This window comes from Gymnogyps californianus, chromosome 10 (assembly GCF_018139145.2).
Source record: "Gymnogyps californianus isolate 813 chromosome 10, ASM1813914v2, whole genome shotgun sequence".
In the NCBI taxonomy this organism is placed as follows: domain Eukaryota; kingdom Metazoa; phylum Chordata; class Aves; order Accipitriformes; family Cathartidae; genus Gymnogyps; species Gymnogyps californianus.
In genome coordinates this window covers 15,025,549-15,047,114 of record NC_059480.1, presented here as the reverse complement: position 1 = coordinate 15,047,114, position 21,566 = coordinate 15,025,549, and the positions used below count along the sequence as shown (strand labels likewise).

Genomic DNA, 21,566 nt, shown 5'->3' with positions numbered 1-21,566 from the left:
GTCTTCCCAACACAGATGACCACACAGGACACAAGATCCCAGCACTACTGTTCCTTGCTGACAGCCTGATTAATAGCATGACAAAGAAATCAACCCAAAATCTCTCTCATCATGTATGTTGAACATGAAGATTCTTTTTTCCCCAATATGATTGCAGAAGAAAAGTATTATTCCACCACTTTTTTTTTTTTCCAAAGGGCACTTTTAAAAAGGATATTTTTGTGTTTAAAAGTTTGCAGTACAGTGAAAAGTTACACTGTTTTGTTTTTCCATTTTTTAATGCACATTTCCAATATTAGAACTATTATTCTTTTGGAGATGAGACTCCATTCATTTAAAAACACTTTCAGAAATAACTCACCTTCCAGAAATATTTAACATGCATGGCATGTGCGTTTATATAAAAATGTAATGTCACAATTCTTCCCAGACTTTAAAAGATAAATACATTCAATACTGCTCTACTAGGAAAAGTCAGTTCTAGTGAAATTCCCTTTTGGTTTTCAGATTTAGTTTCAAGTATGTTCTAGAGATGAAGCAGGCACAGGACACATTTTATTGTAACGGTTTCTGATAACTGCTTGCACTGGGAGATAAGCATAGAATGAAGGGAGTTGTTACATTCACCAAGAGAACAGCTATGAAGATCACAAATCGGAATCAAGCTTGTATGATAAAAGCAATTACGCTTTTAGTACAGAAGTGGGTTCCACTGGTGAACTAGTACTGTAGTTCAAGTTGCCATATTTAGTTCTTTCAAATTAACTTGAAAGAAAAAACAAAAGCTATTTTTGCAAGATACATTGTAGCTCTGTTTTTGACTCTCTTACATAACAAAAATATTACATACAAAAATAGACTAAAATAAAGTGCCCCTTTAGTTTGTATGCTGCATTAAAATACTTAATAGTGTAAACCTTATAATTATTTTAAAATCCTACTTTAAAATTGAATTCTGGAAATTCCCTTTCCAAGCAATGTTTTCCCTAAAGTGCAGATCTTATGTACAAAAATACTATAACACTGCTTTACCATTTAACACCAGAGTAACTCAAAAGGCACACATCATACATTCGAGAAAAGACAGGAAGAAAAAGTAGCAATACTAATATCAAATAGTTAGCAGACATACTGTAGCACCAGAAGATGAGCACTCAAGTACACAAGAAACAGTACAATGGTGCATATGGCTTCTACCACCAGAAATGAACTTTTTGTGGAACAAGCTAGTTTCAGCTAGTTCCCATTCTAGGAATATTTTGGAAGACCAACTGTACCTTGCAAAGCAATATATACATTCTCTCAGTAGCTCAAACCAGCTGGGTATATTTAAATTAGAAATGTTGATGCCATTAGCTACATTAGTAATTGTTCATCAACTGCATTACTAAAGCGGAGAAATAGGCAGTTGGCTTCACCCTGATGACAGCAAACTCATACATCGATATTTACCCTCACATAGCTCCCAGCAAACACAATTGTCTTGAAAACCCTTATTTTCTTCTAGAATCATAATTTTGGAAAAGAGGAGTTCTAAAATAAGGGCAGTGCAGATAATTTAACATGTATATGCAGTGAAAAAGACCTGCCTCCTCTACAACCACGTAAAAGTATCATACCTTGTGACAGCAGAGACAGGTTTTGTGCTTACACTTACACATTTACACAACCCTTCTGGCAGGCTAGCAGACATTAACATTTAAAACACTCAAATATTTACTTCAAGTTTCAAAAGAGACTTCAGCAAGTAAAGAATCAAGGAGAGCAGAGCTATACTATCCAAAGATACAGCAAGATCTCCTGCCTGGGACACTGTGCTACAGCTTGTGGCCTGAATTTCAAAAGTTATTCTAATGATACCCTCCCCCTGATTTTGGGCAAGCTCTATCCATTGTGGCAGCTCTACTTTCCATTGTCAATCTTGCCTGTTGACAAGGATCAGACACTATCTGTAAAATATCTGGATCAGATTGTATCAACTGCAGTGTCTAGATTCTACTGTAATACAAACTGATAAAAAGGTCAAGATATTTTCAGTGAAAGACTTAGCCAGCTTTTTATTTCATCTACCTAATTGAAGAATCTGACTAAAAAATATTTTAAACAAGATGTCGGGGAAAACAGTCTCCCCCATCTCCAGTTTAAACACATTCATATTTTCATGTAAGTAGTACCTGTATTTGTTATGAATGAAACATTCTACTAAACATTTGTAACGTTTAGTAACCAACTGAGGCATTTGGACAAACTATACAAACATTTTCTGGTTTATAATAATTTTGGATTTGTGACAGGTCAATTAAATGATCTAAAATATTCATTTATGATTTAGCACAGAGCTTTTGAATCAAAATACCTACCTCCCTTAAAACAAAGACATTTTACTATTTGAAACTGGTAGTTATTATTTTTACCTCTTAAAATAAAAATGAGGAGACTCAAAAATACTTCAGTATTTGTTACCTTCAGCCTGTCAGTGAAGTAGTATGCATTATATCAGAAAACAGCTTTACATTCAAAATGGCCAAACTGGCAATAGACTTTTTTCATATACGTAGCCTGCCGCATTTTCTGAGTGGGGAATTCTTCCTCATTTAAGCTCATAATCGAGTGTATACTTTTAAATTATCTGTTGCTCTGCCAAAGAAAGCATTTGAATGTCTGAGTGTCTATAGTACTTTTATTGTTTCAATTTGAATTTCCTAGGTTTGTTTAAAAATAAATTTGAAAAACATCTATTCTTAAGGAGAAACTAAACAAATTGGGCTTATTTAATAGAGTTCATCTGGGATATTGACATGACACTCAATGTTGCCCCTTGAGTATATTCCAGCCCCAATCTGGTAAAAGACATAATCACACAGAATCCTTTTGAATCAGTAGAAAATACATAAGGGCTTTATAGGAGTGAGCCAAGAGTACTCAGCACTCAACCTTAAAAATAAAGTTTGCCTTTCACTACTGCCAGGTATAGCAGCGTGTTTTCAGCTAACTTGACAATCAAGCATGCATTCATTGATATTTGCATGAGATTAAATTAGGTTCCTATGGAAGCATACCATAATAGAAGAAATGGCTTGCATAAATATCACATCAGAACATAGTGTAAATTAGGACCGAGTGCCTGAGAATAAAGTTGCACATATTCATTAAATATAATTTGTTACTTTCTTGTACCAGTTGGCTCAAATGTCTGCCAATTCTTTTTTTTTTAATCAAATGGTAAGATACTATGCATACAAAAATACATACTTAAGAATGACTGTTTTGTTTCTTATTTTTATCTTAAATAAAAATATTTAAAAATAAAATTTGAGGAAATAATGCGTTCCTATTTCTGTCTGGAGTTATTTTGAAATATCTGATGTACATTTTTACATTGGTGTGCAAGCATTTTTTCTTAAAGAAGAAAAAGAGGACCATTCCACAGGAAGGAGAATGGTATCCTGTAATAAGATGAACTCCTCAGCTGTCTCTGAGCAACCCAGGTCAGAAGGCTGCTACTAAATAATGTCAGGTAAATCCTAATATTACGTGAATTTCAATGGAACATCAATAGGAGAAAACTGTGGACAACCACCAGCAAAACAGGTTGGTAATGGCTGTAGGAACATACACTACTATAATAATGTACTTTAAACACTCTCCTTTTAGGTCCCCTAAATACTCTGACAAAGTCACACCAGTGAATTTCAATGAAGCTTTAACATGTGTCAGCTGTTTATAAACATTATTGTATGAAGCTATCTTAAATCTCCCTCAGATCCTAAGAATCTAATTGTAAACTGATAAATTCCTGAATACACTTCTTATACTGCATTTCAGTATGGTTATTAGTAGAATATTGACCTGGCTGTCCATAGAGTCCTTCTGATTCACGCATTTCTTCATTCATCCTTGCTAAACGCAACCTATGATTTAGGAAACAAAAAGAAAAATGTCATCTTTAAAGCACTAAAAAAGACTGCAATTCAAGACCTACAATGCACTCCTGAACCTCACACCAGTGAGGTCATCTACGGATAGTGCACACTGATTTTTCTTTTGCTCTCCTTGTTTTTATGTAAAGGAATTTTGACATGTCTTATATTTTTAACTTGAAACAGAATAGGAAAACCTAGTTACCTAGTCAAAAACAGAACGTACAACTTACAACGTTACAATATCTGCATTTGCAGCTTCTACTGCTATACTCAATGGATCTTTCCCATCTTCATCAGTGGCATGCTGGTTTGCTCCTCGTTTTAGGAATAAACACACTTGTCTGTTTAGAAAAAGCATGTAAGAATAATTTTCACAACAATAAAGGAAAAAAGCAAATAAATTCAAGCTGGATGCAATGTATTTGGCTTAAATCGCCAAAAGTCTCTTGAACATATCAAAACAGTGCTGTTCATCTAGAACAACTAAGACATTAACACAGCAGTAAGCAAAACCTTTAATTATTTAATCCACATTAGAAAGATAGCCTAACTCAAATCACGCTAGTTCAGCAAGGAGTTGAACCCTTCAGAAGCGAGACTATCTTCCTGTATCATCTTAGGTTGTAGAACCAAAAAACCTCATCCCTTTTACCACAACAGACAAGAACCACTGAGCAGGATAAATCAATACAGGAAAGAATACAGTTCATAGGTGCCCAATTTACCCAATAGAAACTGATCTAATTTTTCTCTGCTATTATAATTCTTAATCTTTATAAACAGGGCATACTGACTAAGCTTACCTCTTAAACTCTCCCAAGTTGTTGCACTTTATTTAGAATTCATGCATGCAAAGAGTTTGGGCACCACCAACCAGATTATGTCCTCACTTGAATTGAGCTGGTACAGGGTTTCAGTTAAAAGCCATGATTCCAAAACTCAAGATGTAATGCAGTACATTTTGAAATTAGATACACTCTCAGTGCAACACACAGGTGGGATGAGTCAGAAAAAGCCTTGGCCCTCACATACCCCTATTTCTCCTATTTGTATCATATTGTGCTGGTTTGGGCTGGGGTAGAGTTAATTTTCTTCACAGTAGCTAGTATGGGGCTATGTTTTGGATTTGTGCTGAAAACAGTGTTGCTAATACAGGGATGTTTTAGTTCCTGCTGAGCAGCGCTTACACAGAGTCAAGGCCTTTTCTGCTTCTCACCCCACCCCACCAGCGAGCAGGCTGGGGGTGCACAAGAAGTTGGGAGGGGACACAGCCGGGACAGCTGACCCCAACTGACCAAAGGGATATTCCATACCATATGATGTCATGCGCAGCATATAAAGCTAGGGGAAGAAGGAAGGGGGGGACGTTTGGAGTGATGGCGTTTGTCTTCCCAAGTCACCATTACACATGATGGAGCCCTGCTTTCATGAAGATGGCTGAACACCTGCCTGCCGATGGGTAGTGGTGAATGAATTCCTTGGTTTGCTTTACCTATTAAACTGCCTTTATCTCAACCCACAAGTTTTCTCACTTTTACCCTGCTGATTCTCTCCCTCATCCCACTGGAGGGGAACGAGCGAGCGGCTGTGTGGGGCTTAGTTGCCGGCTGGGGTTAAACCATGACACATATTTCTTAAGAAAATGAGAAAAATCTCATGAGTCTTCACCAAAGGTTCATGCTATTTCAAAGCACTGTTAAATATACGTTTTTACAAAATGGACCAAAGTGTGCTTATAGGTGTGTTTTGCTAGCAGATGAGACTGCTAATTCAAAGTGTTATTTCCTCTCTCACCACAAAAGTTTAAGAAAAACCTATATCACCTGAAATATATTAAAATGCCAGAATATTTGGGGAAATGAAGAAGCTTCACATTAACAACTACAGTAAAGGATGGCCATTTACAAATTCTGGAGCAGTGAGTTACCCAGTGTGTCCTAGAACCGTGGCATGGTGCAGGGGGCCTCTTCCTTTCATGTCCCTGATGTTCACATTGGCCCCATTCTGCAGCAAAAATTCACAAGTAACCAACGAACCCTATGGAATAAAAGCAAAGAAACAATTCAGCACCAGATCTCTAGAATAAGAGCCAAATGTGTTCTGCCTTCTCACCACTGAGTCATATGGCAAAGGAAGCAAAAGGGATTTGCTTCCATATCAAATTTAAACGCTACTAGGTTATATAATTCCAAACAAAGCATTAACAGGAAAAAAATAGTTCAGAAACAACTTTGAGAGAACACTGTAAAGACAACTTCATCATCACATTATCATTCATTAGCAAAGCAAGCAGTTCAAAAGGAACAGTGACACAGAAATATCCCTATTATTCCCCTTCCCCTCCTCCCACATCAGTCAGTGCTGTATATCACATACCCCTCGCACTGCCTGAATGAGCGGTGTTGCTTTGTTTTCTTCTACGTTGACCCAGTTTACTTCAGCTCCATGGGCCAATGCTTCTGCCATATCAGGAAGATTCTTCTCAAAGGCAGCTCGATACAGCTGCAATCCTGGACTAGGCTGTTTGGAGTCACAGAACACAGAAGACCCTTGCTTGTCTCCTTCTGAAAAGAAAAAAAAATTGCTTACCTAATCCCTGTTTTTATAAGGTACTTCCCGGAATTCTGACCAAAAATGTCATTTCTCTGGTGTAAGGTAGCTCAGGTTTTGCAGAATGCTGTGCATTGTTGCCCCATTCTGCCAGGAGAAGTCACAGATGCCTTTAGCTTGTTCCAGCATTCAGGCATGGCCACTTCACAGAATTATTACTGCCCAGAAAACATTCTCTCCACATTACTGGCACATGTGAATATCCCTCAATCTACACATTCCATGTCATTTCTAAGAAATTATTTTAGGTTAGAAGTGTGTTTTATCCTATACTGCAAGATATGAATAAAACTAATTTCCTGCAGAGATGTAGTCATACAAATATATCTTCATCTGCAACAGCTTGATACACCTGAATATGAGGTTAATACTGTTCTGACCTAATTTTCGTTAAAAGATACCATTGTCATTTACCAATTACTTGCTGTGGCTATAATCTTTTGGACTAAAGCATAATCTTTCTTCTCATCTCAATAAGAGTTTTACAGAGTGAAGTCTGGGAGATAAAGACATTGTTATATGTAAGCTTTCATGAGTTACAGCTTCATGAGTGTTTCTACAATGCAGTCAAAGAAAGGATCCAAGCCACATGCTGCTTGCCTACAAACCACAGCTGTGAACTACTGGACTTAAAAGATACCTCAGAAGAGTGCTTTGATGTAGAAGAATAAGTCTGCTTTATAAATAAATGTTTTTGATATTTTGACAAGCCATACTCAATACATTTGTCAGACCAGGATGCTAATATTAGATAGCAAATAATTCCATCAATCAATTTATAAAACGTTGAGTAAAGAGGGGGTAATGTTTAAAGACATGGTCAAGTCCACATAAGTAGAAAAGTTAAGCAAGAATGCTCAAATAACACATAAAAGCCTACTATCTGTGACTTAACAGGAACTCTATCTCCAAGGATTTAACTATTTATAAAAGGATTATGCATTTCTGCGGAGACTTGTCTGTATCAAAATGCAGCATTGCTCTATCTGCAATAAAACAGTGTTCTGGCTCAGTATCATCTGACTGGAAAAAACATAGTTCTCTGAACTCATTTAGAAGGATTCAATGTCACTCTTGCTACCAAGCCTGGAGGAGAGAAAGGTCACTCAAGCAATTATTACCCTTGTTAAAAATGTTTCAGCCCACCAGGATAGCAGAGACATGAATTGTGTCACCAAGTACTAATCTTTTACAAGAACACGCTACCAAGGAGTGATTAAATTTTCATCTTAAAGTGCAGAGCCTAACACACCTGGTTCATACAAACTGTTAGCTGATATAGTAGAGGCAAGGTGTTCTCTGCTGTCATCAGCACTCTGCTGGATCCCACTGTCACTGCTTCGTACTGTTTTGGGGAGAAACTGTAATTACTATGCAGACCATAAGTTACGTACTCTTCACAGATACCATGATAATAAAGCAAGCTCTTATACTTGGTCCTGAATACATATTTTTTTTTTTAAATGACTAGTAGTTATTCAATATTCTTAATGCACCCATAGAAAAATATGAAGTCACATATAGCAACCATAACATTTATAATAATAATAAATGTCAAAGATTATTAGAAAGGAAAAGATCAGGATAAGTAAAAAAGCTTAAATTATTTCATGAAAACACTAAGCAATGCGGTAGTCTGGAGACAATAGATTAAAGGCGGGGAGATGGCCACAACACACAATGGATCACTAGTGCAAATACTGAACACGCCATAGCTGTAGTACTTACTACTACGTAGTTTTGAAGAGGTATCAAAGTAGGAGAAGAGTGAATCTAGTTCATCAGGACAGAACAGAGACTCCCGCCTCGCCTCGTCGCTACTTACAGCAACCGCTGGGACATGCAAGTTAGCAAAGCACAAAGCAGGCAGTAAGGAAGGGATAGGGCAGGAAAGAACGTTATTGGAAAAACTAAGAAGGATGAAAATACGGAGGAAAGAAGGTGGTTAATATGTTTCTGAATGATAAGCATCCCCACTCCAAATTCTTCCCCACCTAAAAATGCACATCTCCAAACAAGTCTTTTCTCCCCTATACTTCTGAACTAGGCCATGACCCATTAAAAGACAGATTCTGATTTCTCTGCACGAGGCAGGAAATCAATTAATACAAAAATATGTTACTTTAAAAAGAACATGTGTAATATAGCTAAGGAGAGAAGTGTGTAAATACCTTTTTGGGATGCTGCACCTTGTTCCCCTGCCAAAAGGGATTTTTCATGGCCACTGTGCCTTTTCTCTTCCTGACTTTGAGGCAAAACTTTTGTTCCAGATTCAAGCAGAGATACTGATGCAGGCTGCTTCTCTACAAACTTTCTTTCCACGTATTTTGCTCTGATGTATGCCTCCTTCTCCTGCCTGTCATATACAAAATCCCTGCAGTTAGTAAGCTAATATTTAGTATTTTCATGTATTAAAAGAACATCTATTTCATACTAAAGCCAGTAACCAAAATTGTAGTTTGGCATTGCACATAAGACACATTTACAGCACATTTTCAGAAAGATGAAAAGCACACTGTCTAACTCCTTCTGGATTCTTGATTAAATTTTGCATAAGGCTCAAAAGAAAGTAATTTTGTTAAGTTCATATATGTATATTTTCTTTCAGGCAGAGACTTTAGAAAGTGGGATGTGGAAGAAATAAGCATTAGTTACTCTATGTTACTTCTTGGCATTAATCCTTTATACATGTTTTACATTGTTAATAACCAATTAATACAGCATATATCTAGTTTCTTAGGTAAATATAAATTGCAACATTTGTTAAAGGAACATCAAGATTGCACAAGAGAACAATAACAACAATAACCCTCAGGTAGGCACAGCCACCAGTTCCATAATGCATACTGAAATATTTTTTCTTGCAACCTGAGGTTATCATCTTAAGACACACACACCAGTTGTAACAAACTGATGAAAGGGGCTATAAAAGTATTACTATTGAAACTGCTGAAAAGCAGTTACCACTAGAAGGAACATCTAGCGAATCTCCTACATTATTTATATTACTATCATTGTCTACAAATTGCCAACACTTTATAAAACGCTGTTTTCTATACCATAAAACTGCCTGACAGCAAGCAGCGCAGAACTGGAAAGCTGGTAAAAACCAAAGTTTTAAAAAACATCTTATACAGCAGAACAAAACATTAGTAAACTACCTTCAAACACAAATTAGCATCAGAGAAATGGAAGACAGCAGTATATCGTTAGATGGTTGCTGTAAAGCAGCAGAGCTCACGTACAATGTAGGCAGAAAGAAGAGCGCATTCTGGGGATCAGAGACCAAAAGTCAAACTCTAAGAACAAAGTCACCGTAAAGAAGACACAGCCACAGGCTCCTTCCAGGAGCCCTCACAGACCAAGTACAGCTGGCTGAAACGGTTCAAAGTAGACAGGAAACAAAATCAACATGCCCACATTGATGAGACAGAACAGGATGCTACAGAGTTGTCATGGAGTGAGATCAGAAAAAGAACAAATGAACAAGAGAAGCCAAAAAGGGACCAACAGAAGGAATACCCAATAAAGACAGAGAGTGAGAAGAGGGGGAGAGCAAAACATACTGGTGATAAGGGGAAACAAAAAGTAAATCGAAGGAGTGTTATACAGGTAACTGGCAGCATCTTTTAAAGCTGGAGGCTGAAGGAAGCAACAAGAAAAGGAAGTAAGAGGCACTGCTAGTAAATTACTACCTTTGGCTTCCAGGTTGTGGCTTCTTTACTCCCACTTTTTCCAACTTCGCTTCATATATTCTATTTATAACATCATTTCCCAATTCACACATAAGCTATGAAGCAAAATAAATGAATTTAAATACAGCTGCAAAAGGCTTTATCTACCTATTTAGTTGTTTTTAACATCACTCAGCCTATTTTTACAACTTAGTATTTTCACTGGTGAAAGTACACTTACAGAAATAAGCATGGGTTTATATCATGATACTAAAACAAGCAGTGAATAGAGACACTAAATTCTGAGTAAGATAGCAAAAGATATAGTCACTCTTTTAAAGTGCCATTCCCATCTGAAAAAGGACTGCAAATATGACCATCTGTCATTCAAGAATCTTTTTTGTCCAATCAGAATGACATCGGCAGGCCTCATTAACAAAGGTACGGTTTTCCACCAGCTTTGCTAGTAGCTATTTTTATCCCATCAGCAAGAGACAATTCAATCAATTCTATTCCATCGTCTCCAACAGACATTTTTGCTAAACCATAATCTGTTATGTCTATAGAAAAAGATCAAAGACAAAAAACAGCCTGCAGATACTACTTTAAGGAGAATTTGGCCCATGAAGTCCAACTTACTGATGGCAATGAACAGACTTCTTGCTTCTACTACCAGGTAGAATATTCAGCTCTGGTATTTACATGAGCAGGACAAGGGGTGTAGTTTTGGGGGTCTTTTGTTTGTTTGCTCAGCATGAGCACATTGATATTAAAATTATTTAAGGTCAAACCACAAGAGAAACACCCCTACTCACATTGTCTTTTGATTGTTCAGAATAGAGAAGCAATACCTAAGTACCAGAACATCACAACTAGAAACAAATGCTTTGCATCAGTTATCCAGTTGCACACATGCATCCATGCGTGAGTTCCTATTCCGGTATTTCAACGTCACATGACTTTCATAACCATGTTTCAAGCTAGAATTTTGGCACACAAATAGCACACAAGAGCAGTTGCATGACTGTTCTCCTATAAGCCAGTAGGAATACGAAATCAAGATCTCACTGTAAGAGCTGGCATTTGAATTTTCAAGTATGATCATGCTTTAGGCTGATACAGCACTTCCAAAATTTTTCAGCCCACTATATTATTGGTTTGTAAACAGATTTCCCTTTTTATATGTTGAAAGTATCAGATTAAACTTACTAATCAAAGTGCATTTGCAAACCTGAAGGTGTCATAAATTGTTCTGACTCGCAACCTTGTAACAAGAATGACTATAGCTACTGCACGTATTATAAGAAAGTGTGAATTAAAAAAACCACACACAACTATAAACATTTTCTACTCAAAAGTGCAAGACATGCACTGGGTACAAATGCAACTGTTTCCTGCACTGAACTTTCTGACACAGAGGCTTTAGAACAACAATCTAAGTACCAAATAGAAACTTGTGTCAAAAATACTATCATACCTTTAGAAGTTCAGGTTCCCATGAATCCAGTGTTAAAGATCTTACTTTTGAGAAGTGGACTCCCAAGCTCCTAAACAGCATGGAAAGAATATTAACCTGTAACTACATGCTATGTCTTACCTCAGACAGCTTTACCATTAATTTATGCAAATAAATCTGTTACCTTACTTCTGTTTACAAACAGGGGTCTCTAATCTTGCTTCAATATACATTTGAAGATGCAAACACCACCCTTCCTTATTAAGTCAATGTACAAATCAAATACAGTTCTGAAGAGTTCCCCAACCTGTGTATCCCAGAGCACTCAATGCACAGCGTGATTCCTAGGTTGATACTGGCCCAGCGAGGATCTGCCAAACCACAGTCACAGCAGGCAGCATTACCAGGAATACACTGAACTCGCTGTAGAGCACTTTCTCCCTTCAACAACTTCTCTTTTGTTTCACTGCCAGGTTCTAGGCTTCCAGTAGAAGGGGATGATTTCTTTTCTTGTTTCTAAAAAAGAAAAGAAACAAACAAACAAAAAAAAGAGAGACACACACTAAATTAAAGAAATAAAAGTCCTACAGATAACTCACTGTGCACTAGAATCCTAGAAAAGAAACTTCTGCATTTAAGGCCAAGGAAACCCATAGAACTGAAAAAATGTTTAGCTTTTTAGAAGAAATATAGAACTGAATACAGGAGTATCCTATGAATTTTAATCACACTACAGAAAAATCTCATCAAAACACATAGGCCAAAGAAACATTAGTAAGATGGAGTAAAAGATAAATTAGATATAAATCACAGACTTCATTCAAAACTTCATTGCATTTCCACTGGAAGACAAACAATGGATTCTTTTTTTCCTCCCCGCTCATAAAAAGAGGTTTTCTCTATTTTTAATTTTCAGGATCTAAAGGTGGGGTGGTTGTTTGGTTGTTTTTAAAACTCACCTCAGATTCATCCCCTTTCTCTCTATATGCTGTAGCAATACTGGTCTGAACAGCCTTAATCCATGCCTGCCGCAGCTTTTCCGAGTCAGCCTGAAGCATGCAGCTTCTGTGACAAATCACATGTGTACTCAGATTCAGAGAGACTGACCAAGCAGCTAACATCAAACAACACATTGTTTAATAAAAACCAGACTCTCGAGAAAGTTTCTTGCTACCACCACAAGTATGTTGTTTAGTAGGCATCATCTAATAAACCCGTTTGTGATAACAAAGGAGCTGACACTATGAATTGCAAACTCCTTGTTTCAAAACTATTTGCAGGTATAGATATATCAAAACTATTTGCATACAGAGATGACTCTTCAAATAACCCAGAGAATGGCTTAGCTTCCTATTCCCTTTCTTTTCTTATTCCAAATTTTTCATTTTTATATCCTCATATGCAATTTACCTCCACGACTAACTATACAAGATACAGGTATCAGTCCTTGAAAACACAGTTTCATTCACTGAGATCAAGAGAAAATGATTTTAAAGCTCTCTGACAAAGAATGAACTACTTTTCACACCAACAGTCAAAGGAAACAGGTCATGAAGTATAAAACTGTTCCAACACTTATGGGTTGAAAAAGTATAGGCAAGCAGGAGCAAAATGCATGTTAAAGTGAAGCACAACTGAGGATGCAAACATTAGGACAGCAATCTATTAAGAAGAGAAACGTAAGTAGGAGTGGGGAGTGGAGATAACATTCAAATCTAAAAGCAGGTTGACCTTATATCAAAAACTTAAATATGGTCACATCTCAAAATCATTAATGAGAAATCCATGGCCTGCCCTTGCTGCGGCAGGACTGCCATACTTCTCCAAATACAACCGATACACTGGCACTGCTAAAGCTGAAAAATATTTTTATTTGGTAGTTTAATGTAGTGCATTCTGAAATGTAATTTAACACTACTGAGACAACAACTTACTAATGTGTTTCTCTCTCATTACACCAATCAGAAATTTGGAGAAACTGAGATCTATTTTTTATGTTACTAAGCAGCTTGATAGTATCGCTACTACTAAGCCACAACAGCTCCACAACCACAAGCCATTTATGCATAAAGCACAAGAATGCATGTTTATTTTAATGCCAAAAGTACACTAAATACTAGGAACACTTCTCACAGCATCACTTACTCTTTAGCCAAAATTTCAGAGAACAGAATTGTTCAGATACTTTTCCTGTTTTGATCTATCCCAAGGGAAACGTTAATCTTGCATTTCTAGACAACTGAATGTAACTATTTTTTTATTTTTAAATAAACATGCTCTATCACTTCTCCTTACTTTGTTGGAGAAACCACCTCAAAACAGAAACGTCTTTCTATGTCTTCACAGTGTTTAACCGTGCAAAGGCGCAAGTCTTCAACAACTACTGTGGGATTATCCTAAGAGACAAAAATTAAAAGTCACACAGAGTAAAGATAATAAAGTTGCTAATAATCCCAAATTATTTATCATTTAATTCTATTTGCTTATTTACACAATTTTTTCCTCCAAAAATAAAATTTTAAGTAGGTGGAATCAGAGATACTTAGCAGGAAATATTTAAATAAATTTTAATGTTTAGTTACATTTAATGAAAATTTAATACAAACTTTGGAGAATTCCTTTTTACCTACAATCCAATCTACTAAATCATCAACACCTTAAATTTAAACAACAGTATTCAAAGGAGTTCAAAGAGACTTTCTACAAGATGCAATTAACTCACAAATAAATCAGAAAGATTATACTTAAGTCAGCAGTACTATAAGTGCCAAGTACAAAAACCAGAAGCCAGATGCAGTGGTTTTGAAAATTTGATTCAATTCACAAGAATTCTATTCTAAGCTAACAGCATTTTAAAGGTGCGTTTTTAAAAAACAAAAACGTAATTGGAATTCACAAACACAAAGTGCCCAACTCAAATGTGCTCACACGAACTCAAGTGTTTGTTTCCTTTCCAACCACAAAAATGAAGACCCTTGATTTGATAGCATCAGATAACAAGGAATCACCTCTGAATCTGGTCTGTTAACATTGAAGAGAAATGAATTGCCATAAGCTCTTCCCTCTTTTTCTTTTTGTTTCCCTGTCTGCATACAGTTCTCTAGTTTTTTCCAACATGAAGAACAGTTACAGCTATATGGTGCAAAAGCAGATTCCAGAACAGTAAACAAAGGAGCACGGGCTCAAATGTTGATTGAAAAGGCTGGCTTCTACAGCTTGGGGCAGAGTTGCATTTGCTGCTGTAATATACAAAACCTGTACTTTCCCACCAGCAAAGACAGATATTGACTGCTGAACCACCTTACGTTTTCAGTATTACATACATGTACATAGCATCCCTGACTTTCATAACAAATACTTTCACGCCTTTTTTATCCCCCCCTCTCTCCCCAACTGCTAAATTGGGTATGTGAACCCAGTAAGTAACTGGAGGGAGCAAGTCCTGAAAGAGTTAAACACAACTGCTCAAAGAACAGCATGGAATATTTCGCTGCCACCAAGTGTGTACAAGCCTTCCGGGACCAACAACTTTTAAATCTTCATAAACCTTCTCTGCAACAAGGTAACAAAACCCACAGCAAATAAAGTATGTGCTTACAAGTCACTGTGCAGGAATCTCAAAATCTGTAAGTGTAGCTATTAGTCTCATTTTACAAAGGGAGAAACTAATTTAGAAAATGCAGTAGGTTGTTGAAGACCACACAGGATGCCAGTGTCAGCACTGTTTCTCCTTCCCCTGATCAGTCAGGAAAACCATCACCCATACCCCAAACTATCCCAAGCCAGTTTTTGATACCTACCTTAAATTTCTTCTGGTACACAAGTTGGTTATTTTGTATTGAGAACCAGCGCCTATTCAAATGAAGAGACATCCAGAGAATACATAACTGATTTTACAGTGCTTATTTGACCAAAATGCACTAATATACAGTCTACACAGAGACTGCATAAAAGAATTCACAAAAGTAATGCCGCAGTCAGTTTTGGCAAGTATTTTGTGAGAATAATGAAAAAAGGGAAAGCAGAGACAAAACAGAAAAGAAAGCAAGGTTCAAATAATTTGAGTCCTAAACAAATACATTCATGTTATGACAACATTAGTTAAGCTGTCACACAAAACATTTTCATTTCAAAGAACATTTACTTCTGTATTTTAGCAGCAAGCTACAAATAATTATTTGATAACACAAATTCAGATAGTTTGAATAACAAAAGTACTTAAACTATGTAAACTACTCACTCCTGAAATATTTTTGAGAGTAGAACTAAGAAATAACTTACTAAGGCACTAAAACTACTACAGTGTTGCTATCCTATCCTATGCAGGTTTAACGTCTATCTATATTTGGCATTTCTTAAAATTTTAGATGCTGAAATAAAAAGATTGCATACAAAACCAAAGCAAAACCAAGAAAAACCTGTTAAAGTAGGATCCTAACTTAAGCCTCAGATTTGTAGGATAATACCAAATAAAAGATTTAACGAAGGCATCCTATAAAATCCAAAAGATAATGTAATTAAAAACTCCTCTGAACTGTATCCTTCCTTGTCAAACTCACTGTTCAGATAGGATACAATTCAGAGAGAATGGAAAGGTCATTCATATTTTGGAAAAAATTACAAGCGCCTCAGATCTAACAACTATGTTTTATCAGACCGCTGAATAGAAAAAAAAGCAGCAAATATAAGCATCCCTTTCTAGCTCTTCTGGGGATGTACAAAGTAAAAGCTAACTAATCATCGCTGGTTTTGAACTGACAAAAATTAAGGGAATGTAAAAAATAATTCAGTCCTGCAGTGAAATTTACACTTTTTTGTTTTGTTCAGGCTTATAATATGAACCTGTGTTTATCATAGCATAATTCCTCAATTATCTCAAATACCCCACTTATACCACACTTTACTTTTTTCTGCACTGCCAATTAGTTTGAATGGTAACAGTACACCAAATATTGTATTGCAACGTATCTTGTTATTCTCCACAGGCTGTTGAACTTCAAGCTACAGTTTACTACAATTAGTAACAAGAGGGCTCCATATATTTATTCAACCACCACAAGCCATTCACAAAAAGAAGCACACACAGATTGTTAAGAAAAATTAAGATATACAAAAAAGTTAGATTCAAATCAGAAAATCTAGTATTTGTTAGAGAAGTTAGTACTTAGTAGACAGATGAGATTCTACCTTTTAACACTCTTTTCAAATGTTGTGCAGATATATTTAAAAAGCAACAACAGGATCTTCTTTTAATACTGGATTCCAATATAATAAGTCATCTTTTTGGGTTAAGATAATTGAACAGAATAATGCAAAAAGTTAACTACTTTTTCATTTTATTAACAGCAGTAGTTTTGGTCACTGCTATTTAAAAGGTATCACCTTTACCATCTATTAAAAAAACCACAGATGCAGTAACTAAGCCTCAAATATGAGCATAAGGCAGGTTATTGCTAATATTTAAATAGGTAACAAAACCAGCAGACTAGAAAAGCAAAATCAACTCAGGCTTTTTTACGTGCTTTTTTGGAATGTAATATGAAATAGAAAAACGTGAAAAGCAGTGCCTAAGTGATAAAGCAAAAAAAAAAAAAAAATGCAGCCTTGCCCCAAGATAACATGCAATGGTGTAAATCCCTAATAATGGCCTTAGGTAATGTAATTAACTTCATTAATGCAATGCTTCATTTGTTCTACAGCTAAATATTTAGTGAGTTACTAAAGTAAATAAGCTCCAATCTGATCAACTGGATATAAGTGAGCACACAAATTGTAAAACAAATTTGTGTCATCTTTAAAGTCTAGAAGTTTTCAAAGTACTCTAGCCCCTTTTTTTCCTAGTAGAGAAATTAAGTCTAAGAGAACTTTCCAGTCCAGCCAAAAAGTGTGGTGTGTTTGATTTTTTTTTTTAAAGAAACTTTTATTGACCAACATCAACAATTTAGAATGTAGTATAACTTGACATCTACTTCAAAAGTGTGATCTACAACAGAAAATAAAGCTAATACATTTTATTGTATGCTTGAAAAAATAGAAGTGGCAGACTCCCCTCCAACATGTCAGCACCACAGCAGTTTTATTCAGGCCAAAAACTTTTGAGTTATTTCATATTAACCAAGTATCATCAATAAACTCTACTCATTACTGTAGGAAACAGACTGCTGGGGTAACAGCAGTAACAGCCAGGAACTTCTGAGGTACAATATATGTACTGAAAGTGCTGTTACAGGGTATACCACATCTATCCTGTTCTAAGAATTAATGTTCATAAACCTTTAGGCAACATGTGTGCAGTAAGTACTGACCATTATCAAAGTTTCTTTAAATGTGTCATTCTGTCAAAAACAGGAGAGAAGCATGATGAAGGAGAAAACATACTTGGGGAATCTTAAAGTAATCTGCACTGCCTCACTCAGCAGTGCTTAAATATAGCTGTTTGGGTTTAGAAACTGAATGTTTTCCATCATTTATACCTAGGCAATTCAAAAGAGTATTTGTTAAATAGGAAACAATACAAAATTAATTGAAAAACATTTCCAATTTCTGAGAATAGAGTAATACCAAAAAGAAATATAAAATTTAAATTACTTGAGTTTTACATAAAAAACGAATCATGCTTATTGATTTTCAAAAGGAAACAGTTTTCTTCACTAATTGCTATCAGAACATAAACAAAACAGTGATTAAGAATGCACAACATTTAAAAGTTACATCTCTATTTCCAATGTAGTTGATAAGAAAGATCTCACCAACTTCAGTTGGAAAAAGTCAAAACACTGATCTTGTACGCTCAGAAGTTTGAGTGCAGAAACTTTGCTTTAATTCCTTTTTAGCTAAAACTAGCTCAATCTTTCTAATTCTTTTAAAGGTGTTGAGCAGCAGGTATACTGGCATCCCAGGCAGAATCCTTCTGTTATTTTCTTAGACTGAGCCACTTATACATCCATTGAAAGTAATCAAAATTAAATGCAGGGTTAATTAAGAGCTTTTTGCGTGCCAAAGAAACATTGGGAAGGTATAAAAGAAGCTGGTTGGTACCTGATGTGATCTGGCTTTTTCCTGTCATGTGAAAAAATGGGGTAGGATTAAAACATAAGGGAAAGGAGGAGAAGGAATGAAAAATGCAAAATGAGCAAAATAAGCAAAGAATTAGCATGATCTGAAAATACAGCAGAATTAAAAAAGGAAAACATGTAATGCATCCAACCTAAAAACTATTCAGAACATACTAAGGTTTGATACACTTTTCCCCGTACACACATTTATTCATGCGTATCTTTCTTCATGATATGGACTTTTTTTATTTGAACTTCTAGGAACCAAAACAGCATTCCACCTACTGCTCCACAATAATAAATGCACCTGATTTCAGTTCCTGATGCCTTAAGAAAAATTGTGTACAATAAGATATGCCATTTACAAACAGATAGACATACATTCAAAAAATAGGTCTCCATACCTGTTACGCTAAGACTTTCCAGTATAAAGATATCATTTTGATTCCACTAAAGTATATTATCTGAAATACTCATGTACCTTATACACTATCCATTTAGTCACAATAAAACGAGGTTGCAAAATCTCTAGCTCTTTCAAAACACAGCAACAGTGAATTGCAAATAACTCTTGTGGTTTACTTTGTAACCTGCTCAAAAACTATTTGTTTCTCAAGCCAGGGTCATGCAGAACTATCCCAAGAATAGGAAACTTGATGCAAAAGCCCAAATAACTAAAGTCTTCAGACAATTAAACCCAAGCTGCCAGCTGCCCCAGGAAGAAACTACATCATCCCAGCAAGAAATTAGCTTGGACTGGAAACAAAACAAGTTTTCATTCATTAGAAGAGATTTGCCCCCCTTCAGAGGGCTGCTTTTTTATTTTTTTGCCTGGTTTCAGCTAGGACCGAGTTAATTTTCTTCCTAGTAGCTGGTATAGTGCTGTGTTTTGAATTTAGTAGGAAAATAATGTTGATAACACACTGATGTTTTTAGTTGTAGCTAAGTAGTGTTTATACTAAGTCAAGGATTTTTCAGCTTCTCATGCCCAGCCAGCAAGAAGGCTGGAGGGGCACAAGAATTTGGGAGGGGACACAGCCAGGACAGCTGACCCAAACTGGCCAAAAGAATATTCCATACCATATGACATCATGCCCAGTATATAAACTGGGGGAGCTGGCTGGGAGGGGCGGATCACAGCTCAGGAAGTAACTGGGCATCGGTCAATGAGTGGTGAGCAATTGCATTGTGCACCACTTGCTTTGTATAGTTTAATTCTTTTAGTATTACTATTGTCATATTATTATCATTGTTTTTCATTCCTTTCTGTCCTATTAAACTGTCTTTATCTCAACTCAAGAGGCTTTTTTTTCCTGATTCTCTCCCCCATCCCAGGGGTGAGGGGGGAGTGAGCAAGTGGCTGCGTGGTGCTTAGCTGCCGGCTGGGGTTAAACCACGACAATACAGTTTTGATTTTTTTCTCCCCCAGCAACCAGACTTTTCCCAGGACAATCCACTATGGTGAATCCATGGAGTCATTGACCAAGACATGCACACAGAAGCATCACAATTATCTAATTTGTTAGCTAGAATCATACTGATGTGTGTCAAACTCAGACAAAATCCACTGTATCATTTCCTTTTTTCTTATGTTTTTAATGCTGGCAAATATACACTAATAGTGGTAATTGCAATGATTTTTGGTGCCTTCAATTCAGTCTTAAAGGAGTATTTAAAAAGGCCTAGAATGATCAAAATACCAACTGGTACCAACAGAGGGAAAAGAGAAGCTACGACTTTAAATACATATTACTACTGAGAGTGCAATCAGCAGTTAGGAAGGAAGATCAGTGCCGTCGCCCTTGGTTCAGAACATCAGGAAACTCCAGTATTTCTTTCTAGGCAAATTCTTCCCGTTTTGTTTCAGCTAGTTGATTTTCCACCCACCTCCTCCAAAGATGGGCATATAATGAAGCAGCAAACTACCTATCCAATAAGAAAACTGAAAATATCTTGTCTGTCTTGGGGTCTCTGACTTCAGCTCTGAATTCCCTCATGTAAAAAACATAATATTCTAAATGCTTCCTCCTTTGCTATTTCATTGCACATTTTTAGGCACGGAACAGTTTAACGTAATGACACGGTCCTTTCTTGTACTCTCCCTAGTGACTGGAAAAACACTCTCACCTCTAATATATGGTAAACTTTAATCAGAATTATCTCCCTGCAGCTGAAACTGCAATACTACATAAGTAAAGCATTCCATCAGTGGAAACAGGCAGTGGAAAGTGGCAATGACCACTTCAGTGCCTACAACATAGCAAGTAATTACAAATGTATTCAGAAATAAGATAAAAAAACTTCTCTATTTTTATTAAAACATGAAAAATGGGGCTAGGTTCTAGTTGTCTTCATTAAGAACATGTGTCTTAAACATATATTTTATGTACGATAATAGTAGTAGTTTCATAACATTTAGTAATGGTTTGTGAATGTGAAGTACAAAATTAAAATGATTGATTCCATTTCTAAACTGTGTTTATAGATAGTATATTCAATGCTATTCTCTGCCTAATTCTGAAGCATTCAACTAGCCTATCACAGTGAGATAAATTATCAAGAACCTAAGATTAAAAAAGGTTAAATGTTTAGCTTTATTGAATACTCCTGTGACACACAGAAGAAAAAACTACAAGCAAATATAAATTATATAGTAAAAGTAGGTAGCTCTGACTCATTACTGAGCTGTTTACCTTGGCTTTTAAATAACTTATTGTTTGGATATGTTTTTATTATATATGTTCAAACCTGTAACTTAACCTGAAAGAATGTCATTGTGATCTTGATTTAATTATGACTTCCCCATATTTATTTTGTGTCCATTTAAATTTCCAACATACAGGAGTTA

At 36.1% G+C, this 21,566-nt stretch overlaps 1 protein-coding gene across 1 annotated transcript in view; it reads right to left on the bottom strand.

The window, feature by feature from the left end:
• The window catches only part of ACAP2 (ArfGAP with coiled-coil, ankyrin repeat and PH domains 2), a 71,993-nt gene that overhangs the window by 5,731 nt on the left and 44,696 nt on the right, over positions 1 to 21,566 (bottom strand). Inside the window, exons 11-22 of the mRNA XM_050902272.1 lie at positions 15,464 to 15,515; positions 13,959 to 14,059; positions 12,623 to 12,728; positions 11,971 to 12,179; positions 11,685 to 11,754; positions 10,229 to 10,323; positions 8,705 to 8,889; positions 7,786 to 7,878; positions 6,300 to 6,487; positions 5,851 to 5,960; positions 4,154 to 4,264; positions 3,850 to 3,911 (exon numbers count right to left, since the gene is read on the bottom strand). Of these exons, the coding sequence (XP_050758229.1) occupies positions 3,850 to 3,911; positions 4,154 to 4,264; positions 5,851 to 5,960; positions 6,300 to 6,487; positions 7,786 to 7,878; positions 8,705 to 8,889; positions 10,229 to 10,323; positions 11,685 to 11,754; positions 11,971 to 12,179; positions 12,623 to 12,728; positions 13,959 to 14,059; positions 15,464 to 15,515 (1,382 nt within the window). The remainder of the gene's footprint in view (positions 1 to 3,849; positions 3,912 to 4,153; positions 4,265 to 5,850; positions 5,961 to 6,299; positions 6,488 to 7,785; positions 7,879 to 8,704; positions 8,890 to 10,228; positions 10,324 to 11,684; positions 11,755 to 11,970; positions 12,180 to 12,622; positions 12,729 to 13,958; positions 14,060 to 15,463; positions 15,516 to 21,566) is intronic.